General features: G+C 38.1%; 1 protein-coding gene across 1 annotated transcript in view; it reads right to left on the bottom strand.

The window, feature by feature from the left end:
- The window catches only part of EFCAB13 (EF-hand calcium binding domain 13), a 180397-nt gene extending 157321 nt beyond the window's left edge, over positions 1 to 23076 (bottom strand). The window contains exons 1-8 of the mRNA XM_027872969.1: positions 22959 to 23076; positions 20639 to 20782; positions 16949 to 17020; positions 14561 to 14704; positions 12375 to 12446; positions 6842 to 7648; positions 3238 to 3381; positions 244 to 315 (exon numbers count right to left, since the gene is read on the bottom strand). Of these exons, the coding sequence (XP_027728770.1) occupies positions 244 to 315; positions 3238 to 3381; positions 6842 to 7648; positions 12375 to 12446; positions 14561 to 14704; positions 16949 to 17020; positions 20639 to 20782; positions 22959 to 23076 (1573 nt within the window). The remainder of the gene's footprint in view (positions 1 to 243; positions 316 to 3237; positions 3382 to 6841; positions 7649 to 12374; positions 12447 to 14560; positions 14705 to 16948; positions 17021 to 20638; positions 20783 to 22958) is intronic.
- Between the last annotated feature and the right edge of the window lie 325 nt (positions 23077 to 23401).

Here is a 23401-nt window from a genome sequence, read left to right as displayed (position 1 = left end):
TTATGCTCAGTACCCATGGAGACTTCAAAAGAAATATGATCATTCATTTAATGAGTGAATTCAAACTGGTATCAAACCTAACTAAAACAAACATCAACATCAAAATACTCTTTAAACTCAATGTAGTTTATCTATATCTATTGTTAGAGTCAGTTTTTTAAAATGATTATTATTATTCAATTGTCATGAATGTACTGATAAATGGTATTGATCACTTAGGTATTCAATAAAGTTTCTACCTACCATTATACTCTGAGAACTGTCGGGCTTTGGCCAGATTAACCATAAAGTCTTTTAAATCCACCATTTCAGTATCTACAAAATGAAGAAGTTTAGATAACTATATTCTCTGTAGTATGAAGTTGTCATAAATGCTAAATTCAGTATCGATATAGCTATAAAATAAAATATGTTCAAACTGTTTCAGCTCAAAATCCCATCTTCTCTTTTTCCTTCATATCCAAGTTCCTGGAATGTGTCCTCTGACATTCTACTCTCTGCTTCCTCTCTGCTAAACTTTTCCTTAGCTAAAAGTCTGACTTCCAATCTCAAAACTAAAGTTAACTCCTATAACCTTCTCATTCACTACACTTCAGTCATACAGAGAGTCACTACCTTGACCTTACCTCTGCCCATAGCTATTCCATTTCCACCATTAAGAATTCTGTGTCTACCATAATCTCCTGTTACTATTTCATCTCTTACTAGGCCTCACGTCTCCCAAACCTATTCTTCCTCCTCACCATGACCTCAAGTCTCTTCAGTCCTCCATACATTCTTCTAGGCTCTCATGTCTGCTCGTAGCTTTACTTTCTCTTCCTTTCCCAATTTTCACTCTAAGTTAACTAGTTTGATTTTACATTCTTGAATTCTCATTTCCTTGTCCTATCAACTGCAAAAGCTTAACCCTGGATTTTTTCCATTGACTTTCTCCATTCTTACTCATGTTCTGAAAGGCTCAGGAGGAAGTCACATAACCATGCTGATTGGATCCACTACAAATTGATATCATCCCATCTCAACTGGGCCCTCACTGCCACAAGGCAATCCTTTCCTCCCTAATTGGCTCCCATCTCATTCTCTCACAGAAACTATTTCAAACCTTGACTTCTCTCCTCAAGCTTCCTACACCTAGCCTTTCCACCACCCCGCCCCCCAAACCTCAACTGAGGACTTCTTCTCAATACTTTATAGAGAAATAGAGGCCATTCACCGGTGGCAACCTCTTCTCTATTTCTCTACATCTCACAGCCAAGTCTTGACCTCATTCCCTATTTTCTCTTCCTTTATTCCAGTTTCTGAGGAAGTGTCTTTTCTCCTCACCAGGGCCAACTCCTATATATGTTCCCAATGATCCCATCTCTTATAGCATTCTTCCCATCAACTAATTTTATTCCCTGCTGCTACAAAAATAACGAGGCTTCCCTATGCTACCCATCCATCCTTTGAAAAAACAAAACAAAACAAAACACCTCACTAGACTTTAGTATCCTCTCAAGCTATGGTCCTATATCCCTTTCTCAGCCAAACTCCTAGAAAAAGCTGTTATTTGCTTCTTATACTTGTTCCATCCATTTCCTTTCCTCTCTTCTCATGCACTTTCTCTTCTTAACCACTTGCAATCTGGCTTCTGACCTCTTCAGTCAACTGAAACTGCTGTCTCCAAAGTTACCAGTGATCTTTGGCATGTAGTAAGGGTTTAATGAAAATGCTTAGCAATTAATGATTAAATCTGATGACCTTTTCTTAGTCCTCATCCTTCTTGACATCCTATCTCTACCTGGATATGCTCTCTTCTCTGGAGTTTTGTGACACTGCTCTCTTGCTTCTCCTTCTATCTAACCACTCCTTTTCTGTCCTCTTTGCTGGATCATCACCCATATCCTATCTCCTTAACTGTGTATACCACAGTCCCCACTTCAGGTTCTGTACTGGTCTCTCTTCTCTCTATATCTCTTAGATACAGAGATATATAGGTCTCTTAGAATCCCAACTATTGCCATGGGTTCACTTATTATCTACTCTCTGCAGATGACTGCCAAATCTATATATCCAGTCTAGCTGCAGTTCTGTATCTACAACATTGGATATTCTGAACTGGATGTCCCATAGACATCTCAAACTCCAGAAGTCCAAAATAAAACTGATCTTTTCTGCTCAAACCACTCCTCTTCTGAACTTTCTTTCTGTCTTTAAGGTACGTACCTCTACCATTCTAATCACAATGATTCACAGCCTGGGAACCATCCTTGACTCTTTATTCTACTTCTTCCCCTATGTAGAGCTAATTGCAAGGTCTTATCAATCCTACCGTCATATATTTCTCAACTCCATTCTCTTCTCTCCATTCACATAGCAACCACCCTAATTCAGATCTGCATTATCTTTCTTCTGGAATATTGCAATAGCCTCTCAATTGGTCTACCTGACTCAAGCCTCAGATGCCAAAATGATGACCCTAGAGGCATAGCACAATGTCATTCCCCTGATCAATAAATTTCAGAAGCTCACTATTGCCTCTAGTATCATATGCAAACTCCTTTGTTTGAAACTTTCTATAAAATTGCTCCAGTTTACCTTTTCCAGTTTATTATACTCCATAAACTTGCCTTCATGAATTCTTTGATGCGACCAAACCAGCCTTTTGCTGGTCCTCATACAACACTCCATCTCCCATTTTCATGCCTTTGCATACCCATAATTTTTATAAGAAAACAAGTTCATGAACCTCAGGTTAAGAATTCTTGCCTTAGATGGTCAAGGAGAAGTTTCTGTGACCAACCCAATTTTTAACCCCTACCATCGTCCAACCCGGTCACCAGAGCACCTGTGAACACTACTATCTCAGCACCCATTCTGCCTCACCTCTGTGACTGACAACATCTCTCCTCCAAGCAGACTCTCCAGGAAAATCTTTTTTATATAATTCCCATTTTAATCCAACCGTATCATTTTGTAGATGAGGGAGCAGAGGCCCAGAGGACACTGTTCTCCACAAAGTCACACCAGTAGCAAGAAGTAAGGCCGGGATTCAAACTCAAGTCATCTGATTGCAAGCCTAGCATTCTTTTTATACCTCATTTAGCCTTACCTTGTCTTCTTCTTTCCCATTTATTACTGACATATTTCAGAGCTCTGGTTAGTGCCTGCAGATATATTGCAGCTCAAAAAATGTTAAACACTTAAGTGGATCCCATGGAAACAGCTGATTTCATAAAGCATGCTACCGAGTCTCACCATTGGCAGGAGTCATTTGTAGCACCTTGTCTAACTCGTCATCAGATAAATCCATTCCAATAATCTTCAAGACAGGCTGGAGTTCATCAACAGCAACTTTGTCCTCTGTGAGTTTGTTGTAAAATCCAAGGGAATCTTGTATGTCTGCAAAGTGTGTAAAAATAAAAATTGAGTACATATCATTCTTAGTGCCTTACTACCATTTTACCTGGGGTTTGGAATGTGTTAAAATCTTATTACTACACCTGGAAAAGGGGTGCCTCAGAGAAGGATTATTTCCCCCTCCATGTTTGTTTTCTCTTTTGTAATAGCTATGTTTCAATGCAAGAGTGTCTTTGAATTTTGAAACACAACCCAGGAAAATGACCTCTTTGACTCTTTATTTTTTCCCAAGGAACTTTGGTCTGTTCAGGCCTAGAAAATGCTGATTGCTTTCTGCATCAAATAAAATTATAGAGAGCAGTGAATTAGGTAAAGTTGCAAGAATGAAGGATAAAAGCCAGCAGGTCTATCCCAATCCATCCAGTCATGCTACCTGAGGCTCCAACATAATCTACATAGTCTTAAATTAGCTCCTAGAAGCATGGTTGGAGTTAAAAGAAATTTACTCATCCCACTCCAAATATCAGGTGGCCAACTGAAGTTGTTACTGAGGTAGATGCAAATAATAATAATTAACATTTATATGGCACTTATTATGTGCCAGGCAATGCACTAAATGCTTTACAATTATTATCTTATTTGATCCTCACAACAACCTTGGGAGGGAAGTGCTATTATAATCCCATTTTACAGATGAGGAAACTGAGGCAAACAGCAGTTAAATGACTTGCCCAGGGTCACTTGGCTAATAGTGTCTGAGGTTAAATTTGAACTTGAGTCTTTCAGACGTCAGGCCCAGCCCCCTATCCACTGTGCTCTGGAGTTCTAACTGGGACATAGTCCTAGGGGTATGAGTTGGACAACTTATATTCCCTACCAATGTTCCTCCTTCCATGGGTACCATGGAAATCTACAGGAGAAGATACTCCTATGTGTGTTGGGGTATAAATTTTCCTAAGTATTCTTTTTGTTCTTCAGTTTAATCAAATACCATGGCTTTAAAGTTAGTGTGGCCTTCTGGTGTGGTCTGGTCTTTGTTCTTTGGTTGTTGCTATTTCTTTTCTTTTCCCTTAAAAAGAGCTTCAGATGGGGGCTTATGTTCCTGTTGTTTTCAAAAATGCTGATCAAAGTGTGCCTTGAACCTAGATACAGTTTTTAGGGACTCAAAGTAAAGGACAGGCCTAGGGTGCAGAATGGAGGGATATAATAGCTTAAAACATAAAGACATCTTTATACTGGCTAGCAGCACAAACCTAAATTCCACGTCTCAGGGCAAAATTTTATAAAGCTCTTCCCCTTTCCTCCACCCAAACCCTGCCTCCTCCTCCCAAGACAGAGGTGTGCTGGAGCCAGTTCAAACTAGCTCCCCAAAGCTGATCATTTAATTTTCAATACGAGCATTTAGAAATAGGCAACTGTTGCAAATCAGACCTTGATTTATTGTTTTGTTGATTTGCACAAACTCAAGAAAGGGATGGAGAAAATGTTAATAATGCAGACTAAACTTAAAAGTGTGCTATGGCCTCTTTTTTTCAGAAAGCCAATTATTAAACATTTACTAGAACACTCCTGCTCTCAGTCCACCTTGTTTAGGTACTCCTAAATTAAGAGAGAGAGAGAGAGAGAGAGAGAGAGAGAGAGCGGCTGTAGGAAAGATGGATCAATTTAGAGGCTGTTAACCAGAAAGATATCTTCATAGATTTATTTGGGTCTATTTGTTAGGGTGAAGATAAATAAGAATAGTCAGAAGGTAATTTGGGTAAAAGGGAATTAAGATGAACCTCTACTCCCTCTTAAGAGTTTCCATTCTCAGTAATCCTAAAAGCTGAGTGTAATCTTTATCTAGGTACTTGATTATCATAGAAGTTTAGAATTGATTAGACCTATTAACTTACTTCAACTGGTTATTAAGATTAAGTCAATAAGTATAGCTGTCCCCAGACAACTTCTATGGTTATTGTCTAACAACCTACCAACACCAGATGAAATATTTCTGTATCTTCTGTCCCAAGAACTAGTCTTAAGTAACTGTTTATGTGGTTTGGTTTCATATGCAACCAGAAGGTCCTCAGCATGTCCAAAAAAGACATCCCCAATAGAAAGTCTGATGCAAAAGGAGGACTAGATTTGGAATCTGAGGACCTGGGTTCTTCACCAATTTGTTCTTTGTCAATTACTGACTACATGAGCTTGGACCAATCACTTAACCTCTGAAGACTTCTGTTTCCTCTTATCCAAATTGAGGGGGTTTGATTAGATTAATCCAGATCATATTACCTCTGAGGTCCATTCCTAGCTCTAAATCAATGATCCCATGATCCTAATGCTTGAAATTCCACTGTCCATAACTTTATCCCTTGAGGATCAATGGATTTAAAATTGGAAAGGACCCTTACTGATCACCTAGTCCAACCTCCTCATTTTACAGGTGAAAAAAGTGAGGTTCTAAAAGACTTACATGAACTGATGCAAAGTGAAATGAGCAGAACCAGGAGAACATTGGATACAGTAACAGCAATTCTGTATGATGACCAACTGTGAATGACTTAGCTATTCTCATCAATACAATAATCCAAGACAGTTCCAAAGGACCTATAATGAAAAACGCTACCCACTTCCAGAGAAAGAACTGATGGAATCTGAATGCAGACCAAAGCATACTTTTTTAAACTTTCTTTATTTTTGGTTTTTTGTTCTGTGTTTTCTTTTACCACATGGCTAACATAGAAATGTTTTGTATGACTGCAAATTATAATCTATATCAAATTTCTTGCCTTCTCAAGGAGGGGAGATGGGAAGGAGAGAATACAGAACTCAAAAACATTTTTTAAATGTTAAAAATTTTAGTTTACATGTAATTGAGAAAAAAATAAAATTAAATGCAAAAAAAAAGAATTGTTGCCAACCTTGCCTCATCTAATCATGAATTAATGAAAGTTTCTTGTACCTAAGTGTAAGACTTTACATTTATGCCTTTAGAACTTTATCTTATTGCTAAGTCTTTGTGGCTTCTCTAGGTCTCTGTGCCTCCCTCCCTAGTGGCTAGGTCTCTGTGTCTTCCTAAAGGGCCACAAGCACTAGTGTAGAGTGGCAATTGCATGCATTAAATTTTGGGACTTCAAACAAAATTTTCTACTAAACTACTGTGTTAAAATAATCTTTTGATTCCCTAATTAATTCAATTCCACAGGAAGTCAGCATGGTACAGTGGAAAGGGCTCTGGAGTCAAAGGACACAGATACAAATCCCAACACACTTGCCTTTTGTTAAGATACAAAAATAAAAAGCTTTCCAATGGAAGAGAATCTTCTCCTTTCTAGAAAATGTAATGCTGGCACTGTTTGGATGGTTTTTATAACTACAAGTCCCATTAATCAACATGTAGCCATGGCAAGAATGGATTAGAGTAGCATGTACAAAGGAATTCCTTCCAAATGTGTGGTTGCCTAACAATGACTGGTTGCTATGTTACAAAGACTACACAGTAAAAAGAAACTCTTACCTTCAGTTACTTTTAGTGGCTGCTTCTTTCTGAACTTTTCTTTTGCTTTTTCAGGCTGAAGCTCAACCAAGTCCAAAGAGGCAGCTGGGCTCTCTGGAATGTGAACTTTACTTGATAGTTTTCTGAGGATTTGACTACTCTTTACACTTAGTGGTTGGAAGTCTGGGACAGAAATTCCATATTTCTGCTCAGGTTCTTCCCAATATTTTGGGAAACTTGAACTCTTCTTCACACTAGGAATCTCTTCTACATCCATATATTTCTTGAGAGAAATACTACTGCCATGTGGTTGGGTCCCGGTGACACGTATTTCATATTTATTGATTTCTTCCAGAGATTTTCTGGAGTTACTCTTTACTGGCTCTAGCTCATGACTTTTCTCTGTCTTCAGAATCTTTTGTTGGGACTCTACAGAAATATCAGCTTCATGGAAAGATCTTCTAATGCCTGGGATAGCTTTGGGGGGTTGAGCCTCCATCTTATACATCTCTGACTGACCCACAAGTTTTTTGAGGCTTATACTTGTTTTTGAGTTTGTCCGTAGAGATTCAAGAACGCTGCTATCAACCCTTTCAAAAGTCTTTTTCAAATTCAAATTATTTTTTAAGTTTTGCTGTGGGGATAGGAGGTCAAGGCTCTCCTCAAACCCTCTTTCACCGAAGGTCTTTCTATTGAACCGTGTAGAGGCAGATTCAGATGATCTAGGGAATATATTACTCTTCTTCCTTAACTGCTGAAACAACCTACTAGCATGGGGCTTTGAGAATCTCCGATCACTCTCATCCTGGGATGACCAATCCTTACTTACTAGAGACACACAAAAAATATACATTTCATTATTTTATTTTCCTGCCCACTGAGACAATGACTGAATGCTTTTAAAATAAATTAATTAAATAATCAGAAACGTTACTCAAGTGGCAAATCAGAGATATATCTAGGAGCTAGAAAGGACTGCAGAAACCCTCATCTAGTCTAAAATACACGCATTTTACAGATGAAGAAAATGAAGCCCAGAAGTGTTAAATGATTTGCCCAAGGTCACACAGGTGCTAAGTAGCAGAGTAAGAATTTGAATCAGGTTCTATGACTTTAAATTTTGCATTTTTTCCCACTGCAATCAGATGACATTCTTGTTCTTAAATAACAGAAAGACAGCCAGCATGCTGGAGGACAGGACCTAAAGACCTAAAGACTGAGCCAACTGACTTTGTAAATGAATACCTATCTATTGATTTAATTTATTTAAATTATTGCCACGCAAAGGCCATCCCATTTGGATGATGAGAAGTGTTAAGAGCTATAATGAGGGGCAGCTAGGTGGCAGTAGATAGAATACCAGCCCTGGAGTCAGGGGGACCTGAGTTCAAATTCAGCCTCAAACACTTACTAGTTATGTGACCCTGTGCAAGTCACTTTACCTTGATTGTCTCCAAAAATTTTTTTAAAGCTATAATGAAAATGAATGCGGTTGTCTACTGAAATACTATGTTAAAATAATCTTTTGATTCCCTAATTAATTCACTTCTACAGGAAGTTGGCATGGTACAGTGGAAAGGGCTCTGGAGTCAAAGAACATGGATACAAATCCCAGGTCTGACTCACAGTACCTTTGTGACTTTTAGCAAGTCATCTAACTTCCCTGGACTTCAGTTTCCTCATCTGTAAAATCAGGGGGTTGCACAAGGCCCAGGGCTCTATCTCCTGTGTCACCTGATTGTGCTGCTAATGAGATAGCAATTATTAAGTACCTATTTTGTGAGAGGCACTAGAGTATGACAAAAACCAAAGTTTCTGCTGTCAAGGAGAAGACAAAGGACTCTAAGGAGATAAGAACAATTAGAGAAACTCTCAGTAATGATGGTTCAGCTCCTTCTAAATGAAACTAGACATTTGATAAGGGATATAAAGAATAAACATGCCTAGAGTTGGGGAAGTAGTCTGGAAACCTAGATACTATAATCCATAGAAAAGAAACGAGGTAATAGAATGGACAAGTATAAAGAATCTTTGACTTGGAGAAGTACAAATATTTGAGTATAGATTAGAACACAAAGAAAAATAGTATTTTGTCCACCTTCAATAAAACTCTATCTTCAATCCAATACAGTCTAATAGGACAGTATGGCAACATACTTTCCTCCAAGAGTTTGGACACCTACTCGGCTCAGTGGAGTAGAGTGCTGGGCCTGGAATCAGGAAGATTCATATCCCCTGAGTTCAAATCTGGCCTCAGACACTTACTACTTGTGTGACCCTGGGGAAATCACTTAGCTCTGTTTCCCTCAGTTTCCTCATTTGTAAAATGAGCTGGAGAAGGAAATGGCAAACTGTTCTAACATCTTTGCCAAGAAAATCCCAAAATGGGGTCACAGAGTCAAACACAACTGAAATGACTGAACAACAACATATATGTTATATATACACAAAAGAGAAAAAAACTTGCTGAATATTACTGAATCAAGTTTTTATCAAGTAATTATTAAGCCTTTTTTAAACCTGGGCTTCAGAATGACAATTATACAAATAGTAAGAAAAATTATTTTTTATTTTAATAACCAAATGAGGGGCATATTAAAGAAAGGATATAGAGTTAAAAAGCCCCAGTTATATGGGCAGCTAGGTGGTGCAGTGGATAGAGCACCAGCCCTGGAGTCAGGAGGACCTGCGTTCAAATCCAGCCTCAGACACTTGACACTTACTAGCTGTGTGACCCTGGGCAAGTCACTTAACCTCATTGCCTAGCCAAAAAAAGGCCCAGTTTTACATGATATTCCAAAGAAAGTAAAATTAAGACTATGTGAAAGATATACAACAAATTCAGGAGATATACTCAAAGTTTTTTTGGTGGGGAAGAGATCAGGACTTATGATTTCTTGGGTATAGAAATACCCTCAAATGATGCAGATGAACAATGCATCCCTAACTTACTCACTACGGCACTGTGAAATGACTTGTCCAGGTTGTCACACTAATCACATATCAGATGTAGAACTGCAACTCAGGTCTTCCTGACTCCAAGACCAGTTCTCTATCTACTGGCTGCCAACTAGGTGGAGCAGTAGATAGAATGTTCTAGTCTTGGAGTCGGGAATATCTGAGTTCAGATCCTGTCTTAGACACCAACTTAGCTGCCTGTCCCTGGGCAAGTCATACAATATCTCTCAACTTCAGTTACCTCAACCATAACAGATAGGTGGTGCAATAGATAGAGCTCTGGCCCTGGAGTCAGGATGACCTGAGTTCAAATTGGTCCTCAGATATTTAATAGCTGTGTGACCCTAGGCAAGTCATTTAACCCCACTTGTCTCAGTTCCTCATCTGTAAAATAAGCTGGAGAAGGAAATGGCAAACCACTCTAGTATCTTTGCCAAAAATAAATAAATAAATAAATAAATGAATGAATAAATAAATAAATAAATAAATGGGGTCACAAAGAGTTGGACACAACTGAAAAATGACTGAACAAAAAATGGGGATGATAACAGCATCTATTTCATAAGATTGTTTCAAGGATCAAATGAAATAATATGAAAGCATTTGGTAAAACTTAAAGCACTAAATAAATGCTAGATATTATTATCCTCAAATAAAAATACCTAATACAACCTGGGGTCACATATTGAGAGTTATTTCAGGTATACTGAAGTAACAATGGGCAAATTCTTTCTTAAATCTAGAGTGATTTTAATGAACCCAATTCTACCTAACATCCTTGGGGACAATGAAAACAGTATGCCTCCTTCTTCTAAGAGAGCCCACTCTCTTCATTCTCTTCTATAACTATGTTTACTCCTCTGTGGTCTATAAAAATCAAACCCAAACTCGGTATACTGGAGACTTTAGAGCATACTTTGAATATTTCAATGTTTCAAGGATCCATAATTTATATACTATACATATGTTATTCATATATGTATAATATATGTGATATAATTTATATAATATATTTAAATATATTATATAATTTATATAATCTATAATTGCATCATTAAGATGCAGATCACAACTCTTCCACTACTGAGTGGCTTGTCTTCAATAGCTGTAGCAAAAATAAGAAATTCATCACTTGCTAACAACCTACTGATGAGTCTCTCCCAAATTTAACTATGCTGACCCTCAGGCAACAAATAGGGGGTCCTCTACGAGGCCCATACTCAAAGCCTGTCCAGTACGCCCAGCTGCCAACTAAGTGGAGCAGTAGATGGTTGGTACGCCCTGTTCAAAGCGTAAATGCCATTGACATAACCTTTAATAATTTAGGGTCACTTCCATACCGTGATGAAATATAAAAATAAGACTTCAATGAAAAAGAAAGGAGAGCAGGTTCATTGAATTCATGTTTAATTTAGTCATTTTTCAGTCATGTACAACACTTTGTGACCCTTCTTGGGTTTTCTTGGAAAAGATACTGGAGTGGTTTGTCATTTCCTTCTCCAGCTTATTTTATAGATGAGGAGACTGAGGCAAACAGGGCTAAGTGACTTCCCCAGTATCACACAGCTAGTAAGTGTCTGAGGCCAGATTCAAACTCATAAAGATGAGTCTTCCTGACTCCAAACCCAGGAGTTCACTACACCATTTAACTGCTAGCTACTAAGCATAGGGAAGTGACAGCCCCACTATAATCTTGGCTCATCAGACATCATGAATGGACTATTGTGTTCAGTGTTGGTGCACCATGGTTTAATAAAGACATTGATAAGCTGAGAGAGTCTAGAGGAAGATAACAGGGTGGTGACATACCTTAAGTTCATTCCATATATGGATTGGTTGAACCAATGGGAATGTTTAGCCTGAAGAGAAAATCTGGAGTGGGGTTGGGAAGGAAACCCCTTCCCTTTCACTCTTTCAAGTATTTGAAGAGCAGTCATAGAGAGGGGAGATTAGACACATTCTGTTTGGAGCCATAAGTGATGGTAGAAGTTGCTAAGAGGCAAGTTTAGGCTTGATGTCAGGAAAAACTATCTAATAATTAGAGTTATCCAAAAGTGGGATGGGCTACCTAGAGATGGTAGAGGGATAACCTTCTTTGAAGGTGTTCAAGTAGAAGTTGGGTCACCACTTGTCAGGTATGTTATAGTAGGAATTCTTTTCATATGGGTTAGACTAGATGACCAACCCTCTAAAATATTATAATTCTGTGATTTATTGAATTATAAGGCAAAAAGAGGTAGAAAAAAGCAAATAACAACAACAACAGGATAAGGAATGACTTGCTAAAAATTGGCTAAGAACAAATATGACCCCCTCCCAAATTTAAATATCAGAGTAACTCATGAGCTGAATATGAATTCATTTATTCTGGCTTTTTTAAAGAGAAGGCTAAATGGTAAAAATATAAAGTAATCATTCCAATGTGCTCAGTATTCATTGGAGTGTGTTTATATTTTCAGTCCATTTTTTTAGTCCATGATTTAGAGGAGAAAGGGTTTAGGAAAAAAAAATTTGCACAAAAAAATCACTAAAATGTGCCATTAAAGTTGTATTCACATTTGAAATCAATTTCTATGTCAGACAAAATCTTCCTTACCAACATCCTCATATTGTTGCTGTAAATCCCCCAAAGAAAATAGAAAATCTCTGAAATCCACCGTTTCATTATCTACAATTAAAAAAAGAAAAGGTTCAGATACTGATTAAACATCCCCTAGAAGAAAAGTCCTTTTCTTTATCAATTTAAGAGAGTTACAGGAAGGCACATGTTCATAGGCACCTAAGAAGATACTCAGGATTGAGAATCACTGACTGAACACCAACTCGGATTTTACCAAGTATTCCATATGTAACTCATTACATGTAAATGTCAGCCCAGTTTTCACCCTCTGAGACCATTACTGTCAAAAATTTAAGATGTGACTTTAAAATATTACAAATAAATTCCAAACATAATCATTTCTAAACATTGCTATAATTTAAAACTAATAATGAAGACAGAATTAAGAACAGTAGAACAAGGGAGAAAGCCAGCAGAAATACATGAAAAATGCATTCTTGGATAAGAGAGGCAAAAAAGCCAGTCAGTTAATGACTCAGTATTTACTTAACTCCTAATGTCCTGGAAGAAGAAAGGAATGGAAGTAGAAAGCTGAGTTCTACCCTAAAGAAAGGACAACTAGGTGGCACAGTGCCAGGCCTGGAGTGAAGAAGATTCATCTTCCCAACTTCAAATTTGGCCTCAGACACTTACTAGCTGTGTAACCCTCGGCAAGTCACTTAATCTTGTTTGCCTCAGTTTCCTCATCTGTAAAATGGACTGGAGAAGGAAACTGCAAACCACTCCAGTATCTTTGCCAAGAAAATCCTAACTGGGGTAACAGAGAGTTGGATGAGACTGAATAGCAATCTTAGAGAAAGACTTAACTGTCTGTCTAATCTAAGATTAAAGAGACTTTTATGTTCTACTTCCAAGAACAGTATGTGGAAGCTGGTTTCAGAGAGGTGGAATATGTTGCTGTAAGTGGCTTAACAGACAAAGCCATAGGTCCCAGTTGCTGCCTTTTCTAGACCCTGCCCTTATGCTCCAGCTGCTACCATATTAATCCACAGCACCTGAAGACCTGCCTTGGTTATTTGCTTCAAATCTGTTTCCAGGCAGCAATTTCCTCCACACCACACTCTCCTGAACCACAAAGGTACTACATATAGATGTTCCATCAAGATACAAGTAATTTTAATAACCAGTGGTCTCCTGGGAAAGAGATATATAGTAAGGTAGAAAAATAAAACACAGAAATAATTCAGAAAAATTATTAACAAAAAATTTCATGCTTCCTTTAAGCAGCTGAACCTTTTTGCAAAAGTTGCTTACAAATAGCAAAATGACAATTTGTTGTTTCTCCTGTCAAGTACAAAGCCTGAGATCAGAAAGAAAAAAAGAAAGTAATAAATAGGGGCAGCGTTCCCTTAACGGGAATTCCCCAACATAGCTTTAGACACCCAGAGTGACAAGGGTGAAGGGCACTGGATTCTCAAGTGGGGCCTTGCACCTAGATGCTAGGGTTGCATTTGGGCATATTAGGTATCAAAAAAGACACAAGTATGTGGTTTGAGGGAAAGAGAGGTTCTGCACAGAAAGGGGAGTCCTAAGGTACTTTTGAGCAGCTGTAAGAAATAGAAGTGAGAAGAGAAGGAAAGGAAAGCTGAGGAGAAGTATGGAAAGTGGTACTACTATGGTGTTCCAGAGCTCAGGAGGCCCACTAATGTAGGGTGCTACAGCCAAGGCAAGCAGCTTTTTGGGATTCTGGACTTCCCTGAGAGGTAAGCTTACCTCCATACTAGCTACTAACATTATGCTAAGAGAATACCAGAAAACAATTGGGCTTTTGTAACCTCTCTGCCCAGCCACCAGAAGGATATTTTCTCCATCCCCTAAGGCATTATCTATATTATTTCCCATCTAGGAAGGTATAGGTGATTGCATCCATTTGGGCATGAGGACAGAGTGTGATACTGTGGATTTTCATTATTTCCTTTGGTGTTTTTATGTCTTAATTCAATGTTTTTGCTATTGAGCATCATGGTAAATGTTACAATGGATGGGGATTTGGGTCACTATATGCATATAACCACACCAAACTTGGCAAAAGTAGCAAGAGGCTCCAGAACCAGAGATCTCAGAGTTTCTAGAGGCCCAGCTGTTTCAAAAGCAAAGGATAATAAATAGACTAAGTAATCAAAATTTAATTATAAAAACACACTGAGAATTCAAACACTCACCATCATGAGACAAGTAATTCATCACTTCCTGGAAAATACTAAAAATTACAGAGACTCCCAAGATTTTCAGAAGAGGAAGTATATCTTCAACTTCAACTCGGCCTCCTTTAATCTTACTGAAAATTTGGTATGCTTCCTGGAATGCTGCAAAATCATGAATCAAGGAAAGGCAGGTTATTGCCTTCTGAGAATCAATACCTTCTCTTGGTGAAGTGGCTGGTTTTGTATTAAGAAACTTTCAATTAAAAAACCTACATAGGGGTTTTTCTAAAAATTCACCTGCAAATAGATGTTTGATCAAATTCTGGCCCCATCGCTAATGCTCAATCCAACAAGACTTTTTAAAATCTTTTATTTAAATCCTTTCCAACTTTGATATTGTCTGCAGTTAGTAGCTAAAATATGTAGTAACAGTAAGGCAGCTGATTCCCGAAGCATAACATTTAAAAAGCTTGGATTTCACACATGTTTAGGGGATTTGAGAGCAAGGAAAACAAGAGTGATTGGGAGGATTAGGGGACAAGGCAAAGAAATATTTCAACCATGAAGGAAGACCAATTGTGCAAAGGCAAAGGGGTAGAAGATGATATGTTATATACAAGGAACGGGAATTTATGATGTACAAACTTAATATTCTCAGTAAGGTAGGAGGTTAGGTCATCTTCTGAGAGAGAGTGCAGACATGAAGCTGAAGGCTCGGGGAAAGGGGGCAACCCCTGTATGGAATCTGAAAGTGAGTTAATCCAAAAGGAAAAAAATTATTGTAATGCAGTGGCAAGGACCAGGTCAGTCAGGCAATAAATATTCATTAAGTGCCTACTATGTGGTGAGGTTAGATCCTAAAAATGATCAATTTTTCTAGTAAACCTAGTTCTGTGATTAGCACAGTGATCAGCAAAAATATGTAGGAGAAACTCAAGGAATATTTCACAGAAGTTGGTGAACTCCAGGAATGGCTGTACCTCTCAATAATCTATGAATGATGTCTAATTGATAATGGTAGCTGCCTTACTAGCTCTGGCACCCAAAGAATTCAATTTCTTCCAAGTCAAAAGTGAATTTTTCTATTTCTATATAGAGGTCATATTCTTAGAGATATTGAGAGATTGAATAACCAATGTTCCAAAGATTTATAAAAAATAATTAGGATATCATCTTGGCAGGCTGCTTCAAAATGATCAAAGATGTGCTAAAGAACACAAAAGTGGGGTTGGTAGCCCTCAACAAAGGGAGATCTAGGCAATGTCCCAAGTAACTAAAGACCTACACTCTCTCAAGTTTAGGGCATGATGACTAGAATACTACAGAAAGTAGAAAAACATAGGGACAGCATGAAGCGGTATCAGTACACACAGGGAATATGCATCGTGGTGAGGAGTGTTGGCTTGGGTTAGGAACCAGCCAAGTAACTCGGAGACTTCTGATGCACACAGGTCACAAAGGCAAAGTGTAGCACAGCAAATCAGAAACCCAAGCAGGCAAACAGAAGCCAGGATAGATAGAATACCTGGAGTTCTTGGAAAGTACTATGTAGGAAACCCAGGCAGGCAGACTATAACCAAAGATGTACAGTGATATGCACATATTAGATACCTAATGTTTTCTGAATTGGGATTACAGATAAAGTGAGACCATCCTGATGGAGGTAAGGACTTTGAAATCTAAGCATAGGAGTTTGGATTTGTTGAATTCAGTACTAGGGAGCCAATATCAGTTCTTTAGTACAGCTGGGCCACATTATTAAAATAATGTTTTGAATTGAGGGGAGAAAAACAGTCAGCCATCCTCTGAGGACCTTATTCCCTTCTGGGCTGTACTGTGGATTTTGTCTACTATATCCCAGAAACCTCCTCATCTCGGGGGCTCACTTTAGCTCTGGAATTTGCATATTGGAAGTACCCTCTGAATGGATAGGTCCTCTCTGAACCTCCATTTAAGGAAGGTTTAAGACCAGTCATGTCTCTATGCCTCTCTAGACTGAACTCCATTCAGACTTTCTCCATCATGCCACTGTGCTAGATGCCTTCTCCTTCCCCCAAATTTCCTTTTCAACTTCCTCACTAGAAATTAAGCTCCATGAGGGCAAGGACTGTTGTTCTGTTTTTGCATTCCTAGTGCTTGGTATAGTGCCTGGGACACAATAAGTGCTTAATCATTATCTTTGGACAGTCAAAAATGATTTTTAGATAAAACTAATCTGTCATCAGAACACTAGGTGGACTGGAAAGAGAAGTGGCACACATTTTAAATTTTATTCAATCTAGATTATCTGAATAAGTAGTTAGGAGACATGGAAGAAATCTAAATTCTTAAGCCTCGCCAAAAATTTGTCACACTAAGCATCAATTCTCTTTTTTGTTATGATTTTGAAAAAAAGTTCTTGTTTACCTGGGTCTTGAGAGAAGGAACCTCTGTCATTCAAAATCTCCATGAATTTTGAAAAATCCAGCATGCCATTTACTGCAAAGAATAGTTGAGAAGCAGAGAGAAATAGAGCTGTCAGCAAAAGTCATTTGGTTTGCATGTGATCTAAGGCAATTAAAAAATTCAAAGAGACAACTGATAATATAAAAATTAAACCACCCCACTCTATAAAAAAGTGCATGCTCTATCAACTGTTTACTATGTGCCAAAAAAGAAAAGAGTTCTACTCAGTCAACAAGCATGTTATGGACCGATGTACTAGGTGCAGTGCTAAATGCTGAGGACGCAAAGACAAATGAAATAGTCCCTGCCCTCAAGGAGTTTATGTTCTAGTGGGTAAGACAAAAGAAATACAATGTCACTTGGGCAGGGAGTGGGGTGATAAGAAGACATTAGTCACTAGCAGGTATCAGGAAGGGCTTCATGTAGAAAAGATTGCTTGAGCTGAGCTTTGAAGGAAGCTAGGGAGTGTAAGAAGGTCTAAGGTGAGGGACAGCTTCCAGCCATAGGGATCAAGGCCAATGTAAATGTACAGATTCAGAAGTTAGAGTGCCATGTGTGAGGAATAGTAAGAAAGCCAGTCTGACTGGATGGGACAGTGCATAAAAGTTGGAAAAGTAGTCCAGGGCCAGGACTACGAATGGCAAGACCGGATTGTGATGGATGTTAAATGCCTAACAGAAGTGTCTTTATTTGATTCTAAAAGCAAAAGGGAACCCCTGGAGTTTAGGGGAGAGCAACATGATCAGACCTGTACTAAGGAAAATCACTTTAGCAGCTGTGTGGGGAATAAATTAGAGCAAGCAGAGACTTGAGGCAGAGAGAATAATTAATGAATTATTTAAATAGGACTATTAGACTAAAGGGGATGCTTGACCAAAGGTGGTAACCATGTGAATAGAGACAAAGTGAAAGATGAGAGAGATATTGTAGAGGCAGAAGCAAGATTTGGCAACTGAGTGGATATGTGGAATCAAAAAGAATGAGGCATCAAGGACAACACAAAGGTTGTAAAGCTGGGTGGCTAAAAGGATCATGGTACCCCTTGACAAAAAATATTAGGGAAATTTGGAAAAGAGGAATGAATAAGGGGAAAAGTAGTAAGTTCTATTTGAGACATGTTGATTTTGAGATGCCCAGGGATATCTGATTTAAAATATACAAAGATAATTCACGATAGAAAAAACTGAGGCACTGGGGGTTGGGGGATTTAAGAGAAAATGACAGACATATTGAATGACAGACATATCGCTAGTTTCAAAACAGGAACTGAAGTGGAAAGGAAACTTGTGAGATAGATACTGAACTCCTTGAGATTGAACTCAATGTCCTCTAAAACTGTGATTAAATTACTGGAAAGCTGGCAAATAATTGTCACCAAGATCCAGATTTGATAATAAATTTGGATAGAGTGAATGTCAAAGAAAACAATGCATCCAGCTCAAAAATAATTTTCCTTTACCATTTATTATTCATGCCTCATTTTAATGTTTTTATTCAGTAATCTGTTGTATTATTCAGTTATCTATCTTGTGTTTCTACATTAGTGTATCTTTCTCACACTGTTGCCTTCCAGAAGTCAAGGGGCCAGGTCTATGAAGTTCCTTTGGGGTATAAAACCCATCTCAATGCCACACACAGTTAAGGACCTATAATCAAGACCACCATCTCATATCTGTTCTATAGTTTCCAAACTACTTTTATGTACTTTTTTTTTCATTTGATCATCACAACGACTTTATGAGGTAGGCACAACACATGTGATTTTAGGAAATGAGGAAATAACAGAGAAAGCAAGGTGGCTAGAGGGACTGAATGATGAACTAGCTGATCTCTCATATTTATCTTTGCAACATCTCTGTTATACTCTTCTCTCCACCGACACTGCCTCCCACCTTTACAAGCCATCATGAGCTCTTGCCTAGACTATTGCAATAGCCTGCTCGTTGGCCTCCTCCTTATTTATCTTCCTTAAGTGCAGGTCTGATCACATCACCCAACCCCCATTCAACAAACTCCAGTGACTCCCTATTACTTCCAGATTCAAATATAAAATCCTGTTTGGCTGTTAAAGTCCTTCATAACTTGATCCCCTCCTTTGTTTCCAGTCTTCTTACACCTCACTCCCCACCATGTACCCTGTGTTCCAGTGACACAGGTCTCTTTGCTATTCTTCAAACACAACATTCCATTGCCTGACGTAGTACATTTTCACTGCCTGTCTGCCATGCCTAGAATGCTCTTGCCGCTCATCTCCTCCTCCTGGCTTCCCTGGCTTCCTACAAATCTCAGCTAAAGTTTCATCTTCTCCAAGAAATCTTTGCCAGTCCCCTTTAATTCCAGGGCCTTCCCTCTGTTGATTACCCCCAGTTTATCCTCTGTGTATATATGTATATGTACATGCATATGTATATCATATATGTGTATACATATACATAAATGCATACCTATATCTATATAGGAAGAGAAATCTATATATCTCTATACCTCTATATCTATATCTATGTGTGTATATATGTGCATACATATATACATGTATATACATGCATGCATACACATTTATATAAAGATATGTATTTATACATCTATATATAGGTAGAGGAATCTATACATCTATATCTCTAGCACTCTATCTATATAGATATTTTGACATAGATATCTATCTAGACCTATATCTACATACATAGGAAGAAAGAGAAGAGACAGACACAGAAACGGGGGTTGGGGTGGGGAGGGAGGCAACGAGGTGGCACAGTGGATACAGTGGCAGGTCTAGAGTCAGGAAGACCTGAGTTCAAATGTAGCCTCAGACACTTACTAGCTGTATGACCTTCGGCAAGTCACTTAAGTTTGCCTGTTTCCTCACCTGTAAAATGATCTGGAGTAGGAAATGGCAAACCATCACTCCAGTATCTTTGCCAAGAAAACCCCAAATGAGGTCGTGTCACAAAGAGTCAGACATGACACAATACGCATATATATAGATATATGTATGGATGTATGCATTCATGCATGTATAATTTGTACATAGTTGTTTGCATGTTGTCTCCCCCACTAGACTGTGAGCTCCTTGAAAGCAGAGACTCATTTCTATTTTTCTATGTATCACCAGTGCTTAGCACAGTGTCTTGTACACAGCAGGTGCTTAATAAATGCTTATTAACTGACTTCTTTGGGAAAAGGTAATAAAGAAGACTGAGATAACTTGACAAAGGTGATTCTGAGTATTTATGCCAGCTTGTTTATTACCCTTTTCCAAAGCAGTCAGTTCACATACAATTCCCAGGGTGTTTGAAAGGAGAAAATATAGTAATAATTGTAAAGTTCTTTGCAAACCCTAAAGCACTATATAAATGTTAGCTGTTATTATTGTTAATGACCTCTTCCATGTCTAAACATATAATCCTAACACTAGCCTTTGTTCCTTTGAGACATCATAGTTGTCCATGGAAGTTAGCACTAATAATAAGGTCTACAGCATAAACAGTTTTTTATTTTCATAGGAAAGAACATGATTTTCATAATATTATGTTTTAAAGACTCAGCTGTTTTATTTCTTAAATGAATAACAGGGATCATTCTGAAACTTAGATCCACACTTATAAGTCCTTACAACTGGCTTGACTCCTAATGACTAGTAATAGAAGAACTTACCATCAACATAAACACATTTCAATGCCTGATGCAATTCTCCATCACTCATAGAAATCTTTAAGGCATGTAGGGTCAGCAGCACATCATTCACATAAATCTTACCATTTCGGATGTTACTGAAAATTTTACAGGCTTTATTGAGTGCTGAATAAATGTAAAGAAGCATATGGCAAAACATTCAGTTAATATGGTCAGGGCATAATAAAAGAGCCCTCCCTGAAATATACATATAGTGCAACACATACCCCAAACTATATAATGGAAGCAATTCCTGTATAGTCAGAGAATGGCTAACTCTTATTATAATCAGCACCGTTTAAAAAAAAAAGTCTGTATAACAAAAATCCTTATTCTCTTCCTCCAGCTCCTGAGAGAACAACCACACAGCCTATAGATAGGAGTGGAGAAAAAAAGTTCCCTCCTAAATCACCTGCTTAAATTGAGTTCATGGTCCATGCAAGTAGAAGGAAGTTCATCTGGAAGCAGTGACCCATATACACACATCATAGGGCTACAAGCTATGGGATTCTTAAGGGATTGGCACAGTTCCTTAGGAGAAGGCAGATGAGGCTGAACACTTTTCTGCAACCATTTAGGCATTTGCAAAATCCAACTAAGCCCTTTCCTAGTCCCTGACCAACCACCCAAATGAAGACTATTCACTCATTTTGCACTTGCTCTCAAGTTGCTTCAGGCAATTACCCAAGGGAATTCCTTATCCTAACAAAATCACAAATCCTTTGTGTACCCACCTAATTTGAGTCAAATTGTTATATTCTAGCCTTGAATACCAATCATGGAAATAGGACTTGGAGGCAGCTAGGTGGCATAATATAGATAGGAGTCAAGAAGATTTGAGTTCAAATTCTCTCAGACACTTAACTAGGTGTGTGATCCTGGGCAAGTCACTTAACATCTTTCAAGTCAAAATTTTATGAGAACTTTCAATACCACTTCCAAGAAAATATTTCACCTGTAGCCCGGATCACCAAACCAAGTTTCTGGGGAAGCAAAGTTATTATAGGTTTTTAAAAACAAAGAGCTGTTATTTCTCCCTCTATCAATGCTAAAATTCAATCTACCTCTCAGGACTTGTGAAGCATCACCTCACACAGTGGTCAGAAGTCTTCCGTAGTTCATATTTTGTTATCCACAGCATAAACCTAGGGGTTCATTAGTATAGGGAACTCACAGAAGAGAAAATTCCCTCTATCAATGCAGGTTGGCACTTTCTCAGCAACTTATAATCTCAGAGCAGGGGGGTCTTACCCTTTTTTGGTGATACGGACACCTTCAAGTGAGACTTATTCACTCCCTGTCCAAATAATATTTTAAGTGTATATAATAAAATGCATAGGATCATAAAGGAAACCAATTATATTGAAATACAATTGTCAGAATATTAAAAACAAATTCATGGACCCCAGGTTAAGAACCTCTATCATAAGGAATTGCCTAGAGCAGTGCCCAAGGTCACCCAGCCAGTACTTATAAGAGGCAGCTTTGAACCTAGATTTTCCTAGTTCTGAGCCTGGCTTTCTATCCATTATACAATATGGCTTCTCTTTCTGGGATAGAAAGCAATTCCTGAATAATAAAGGAACAGTGGAATTACAATAGGCATCATGTATAATAAGTCATTTTTATAACCAAATGCCCTACTTACCAATCAGTCACAAATATTTATTGAGGGCTTGCTATTCAATTCAACAAGCTTTTATTGCCTACCATGCCTACTATGTGCCAGGCACTGGCCTGTTGCTATCAGAGATACAGAAGGAGTATATGTAAATCCTTGCCTTTCAGGAGCCTACCATGTAGTTAAAACAAGATAGTGTATCATTAAGTGTTAAACTGTGAGGCAGCCTCTTGGACTTCAGAAGGAAGCCTTTCCTGCTTTAATGCTCCTGTTCCTTCTCAAATTATCTCATATTTACTTATCTTTTTGTGTGTTCTGTCTCCTAGTAGAATATAAGCTCCCTGAGGGCAGAGACTTTTTCATCTCTGGTTATATATCACTAGTACCTACACTAGTAGCCTTGTACATAGTAGGTGCTTAATATATTCCTGATGAATTGAGCTGAAAAGGTATAACCTGAGAGGGAGATGGGGAGGTAGGAAAAGTAAAGGAAGGCTTCAGGGAAAAAGGATTTAGAAACCTGATCAGTAAGAGAAAAGTGAGGATTCCTATTTAGGGCAAAGGATCTTATCAAAGGCCTAGAAATAGGAATAAGAATGGCATTGCTTATGAAAGCCAGGGTGCCTTTTTCTAAACAATACTTGTTTTCCAGTTACAAAGGAAAAATTTAGGCATGCTTACCTTCCCTGCCCCGTCTCCTATCCTTAAAGTTGACAGTAGCAGAATCTCTAGTAGCCTGTGAAGTATTAACAAAAATCTCTTCTAGGAAAGGGGGCCGTTGAAGTAGATTATTCCTCATTAAGGGTCTCCAATTTTGTATGAGTTTCAGATTATTATAAGGGCCTGAATGAACAGTGATGGATAAGAATCAGAGAATCTCAAAGTTGAAAAGAATCTCAGAAGTCACCTAGTCCAAGAATCTTTTCTACAGGGTAATAGTGGGAGGGAAGGATTCATTTAAAAAATACTTGTTACTTGAAAAATAAAATTAATATATTTTAAAAATTCTTTCTACGTATTTCGTAAAGGTCATACAGTTCTTACTTGACGACCTCCATTGGGTGAGGGAAAAAGGAAGGGATTTGAACTCATCTATCTACCTAATACTTCATCTATTTATCACA

This window comes from Vombatus ursinus, unplaced genomic scaffold (genome assembly GCF_900497805.2).
Source record: "Vombatus ursinus unplaced genomic scaffold, bare-nosed wombat genome assembly UNPS02014801.1, whole genome shotgun sequence".
Classification (NCBI taxonomy): Eukaryota; Metazoa; Chordata; class Mammalia; order Diprotodontia; family Vombatidae; genus Vombatus; species Vombatus ursinus.
The sequence above is the reverse complement of the archived record's forward strand: the minus strand, read 5'-3'. Positions and strand labels throughout refer to the sequence as shown.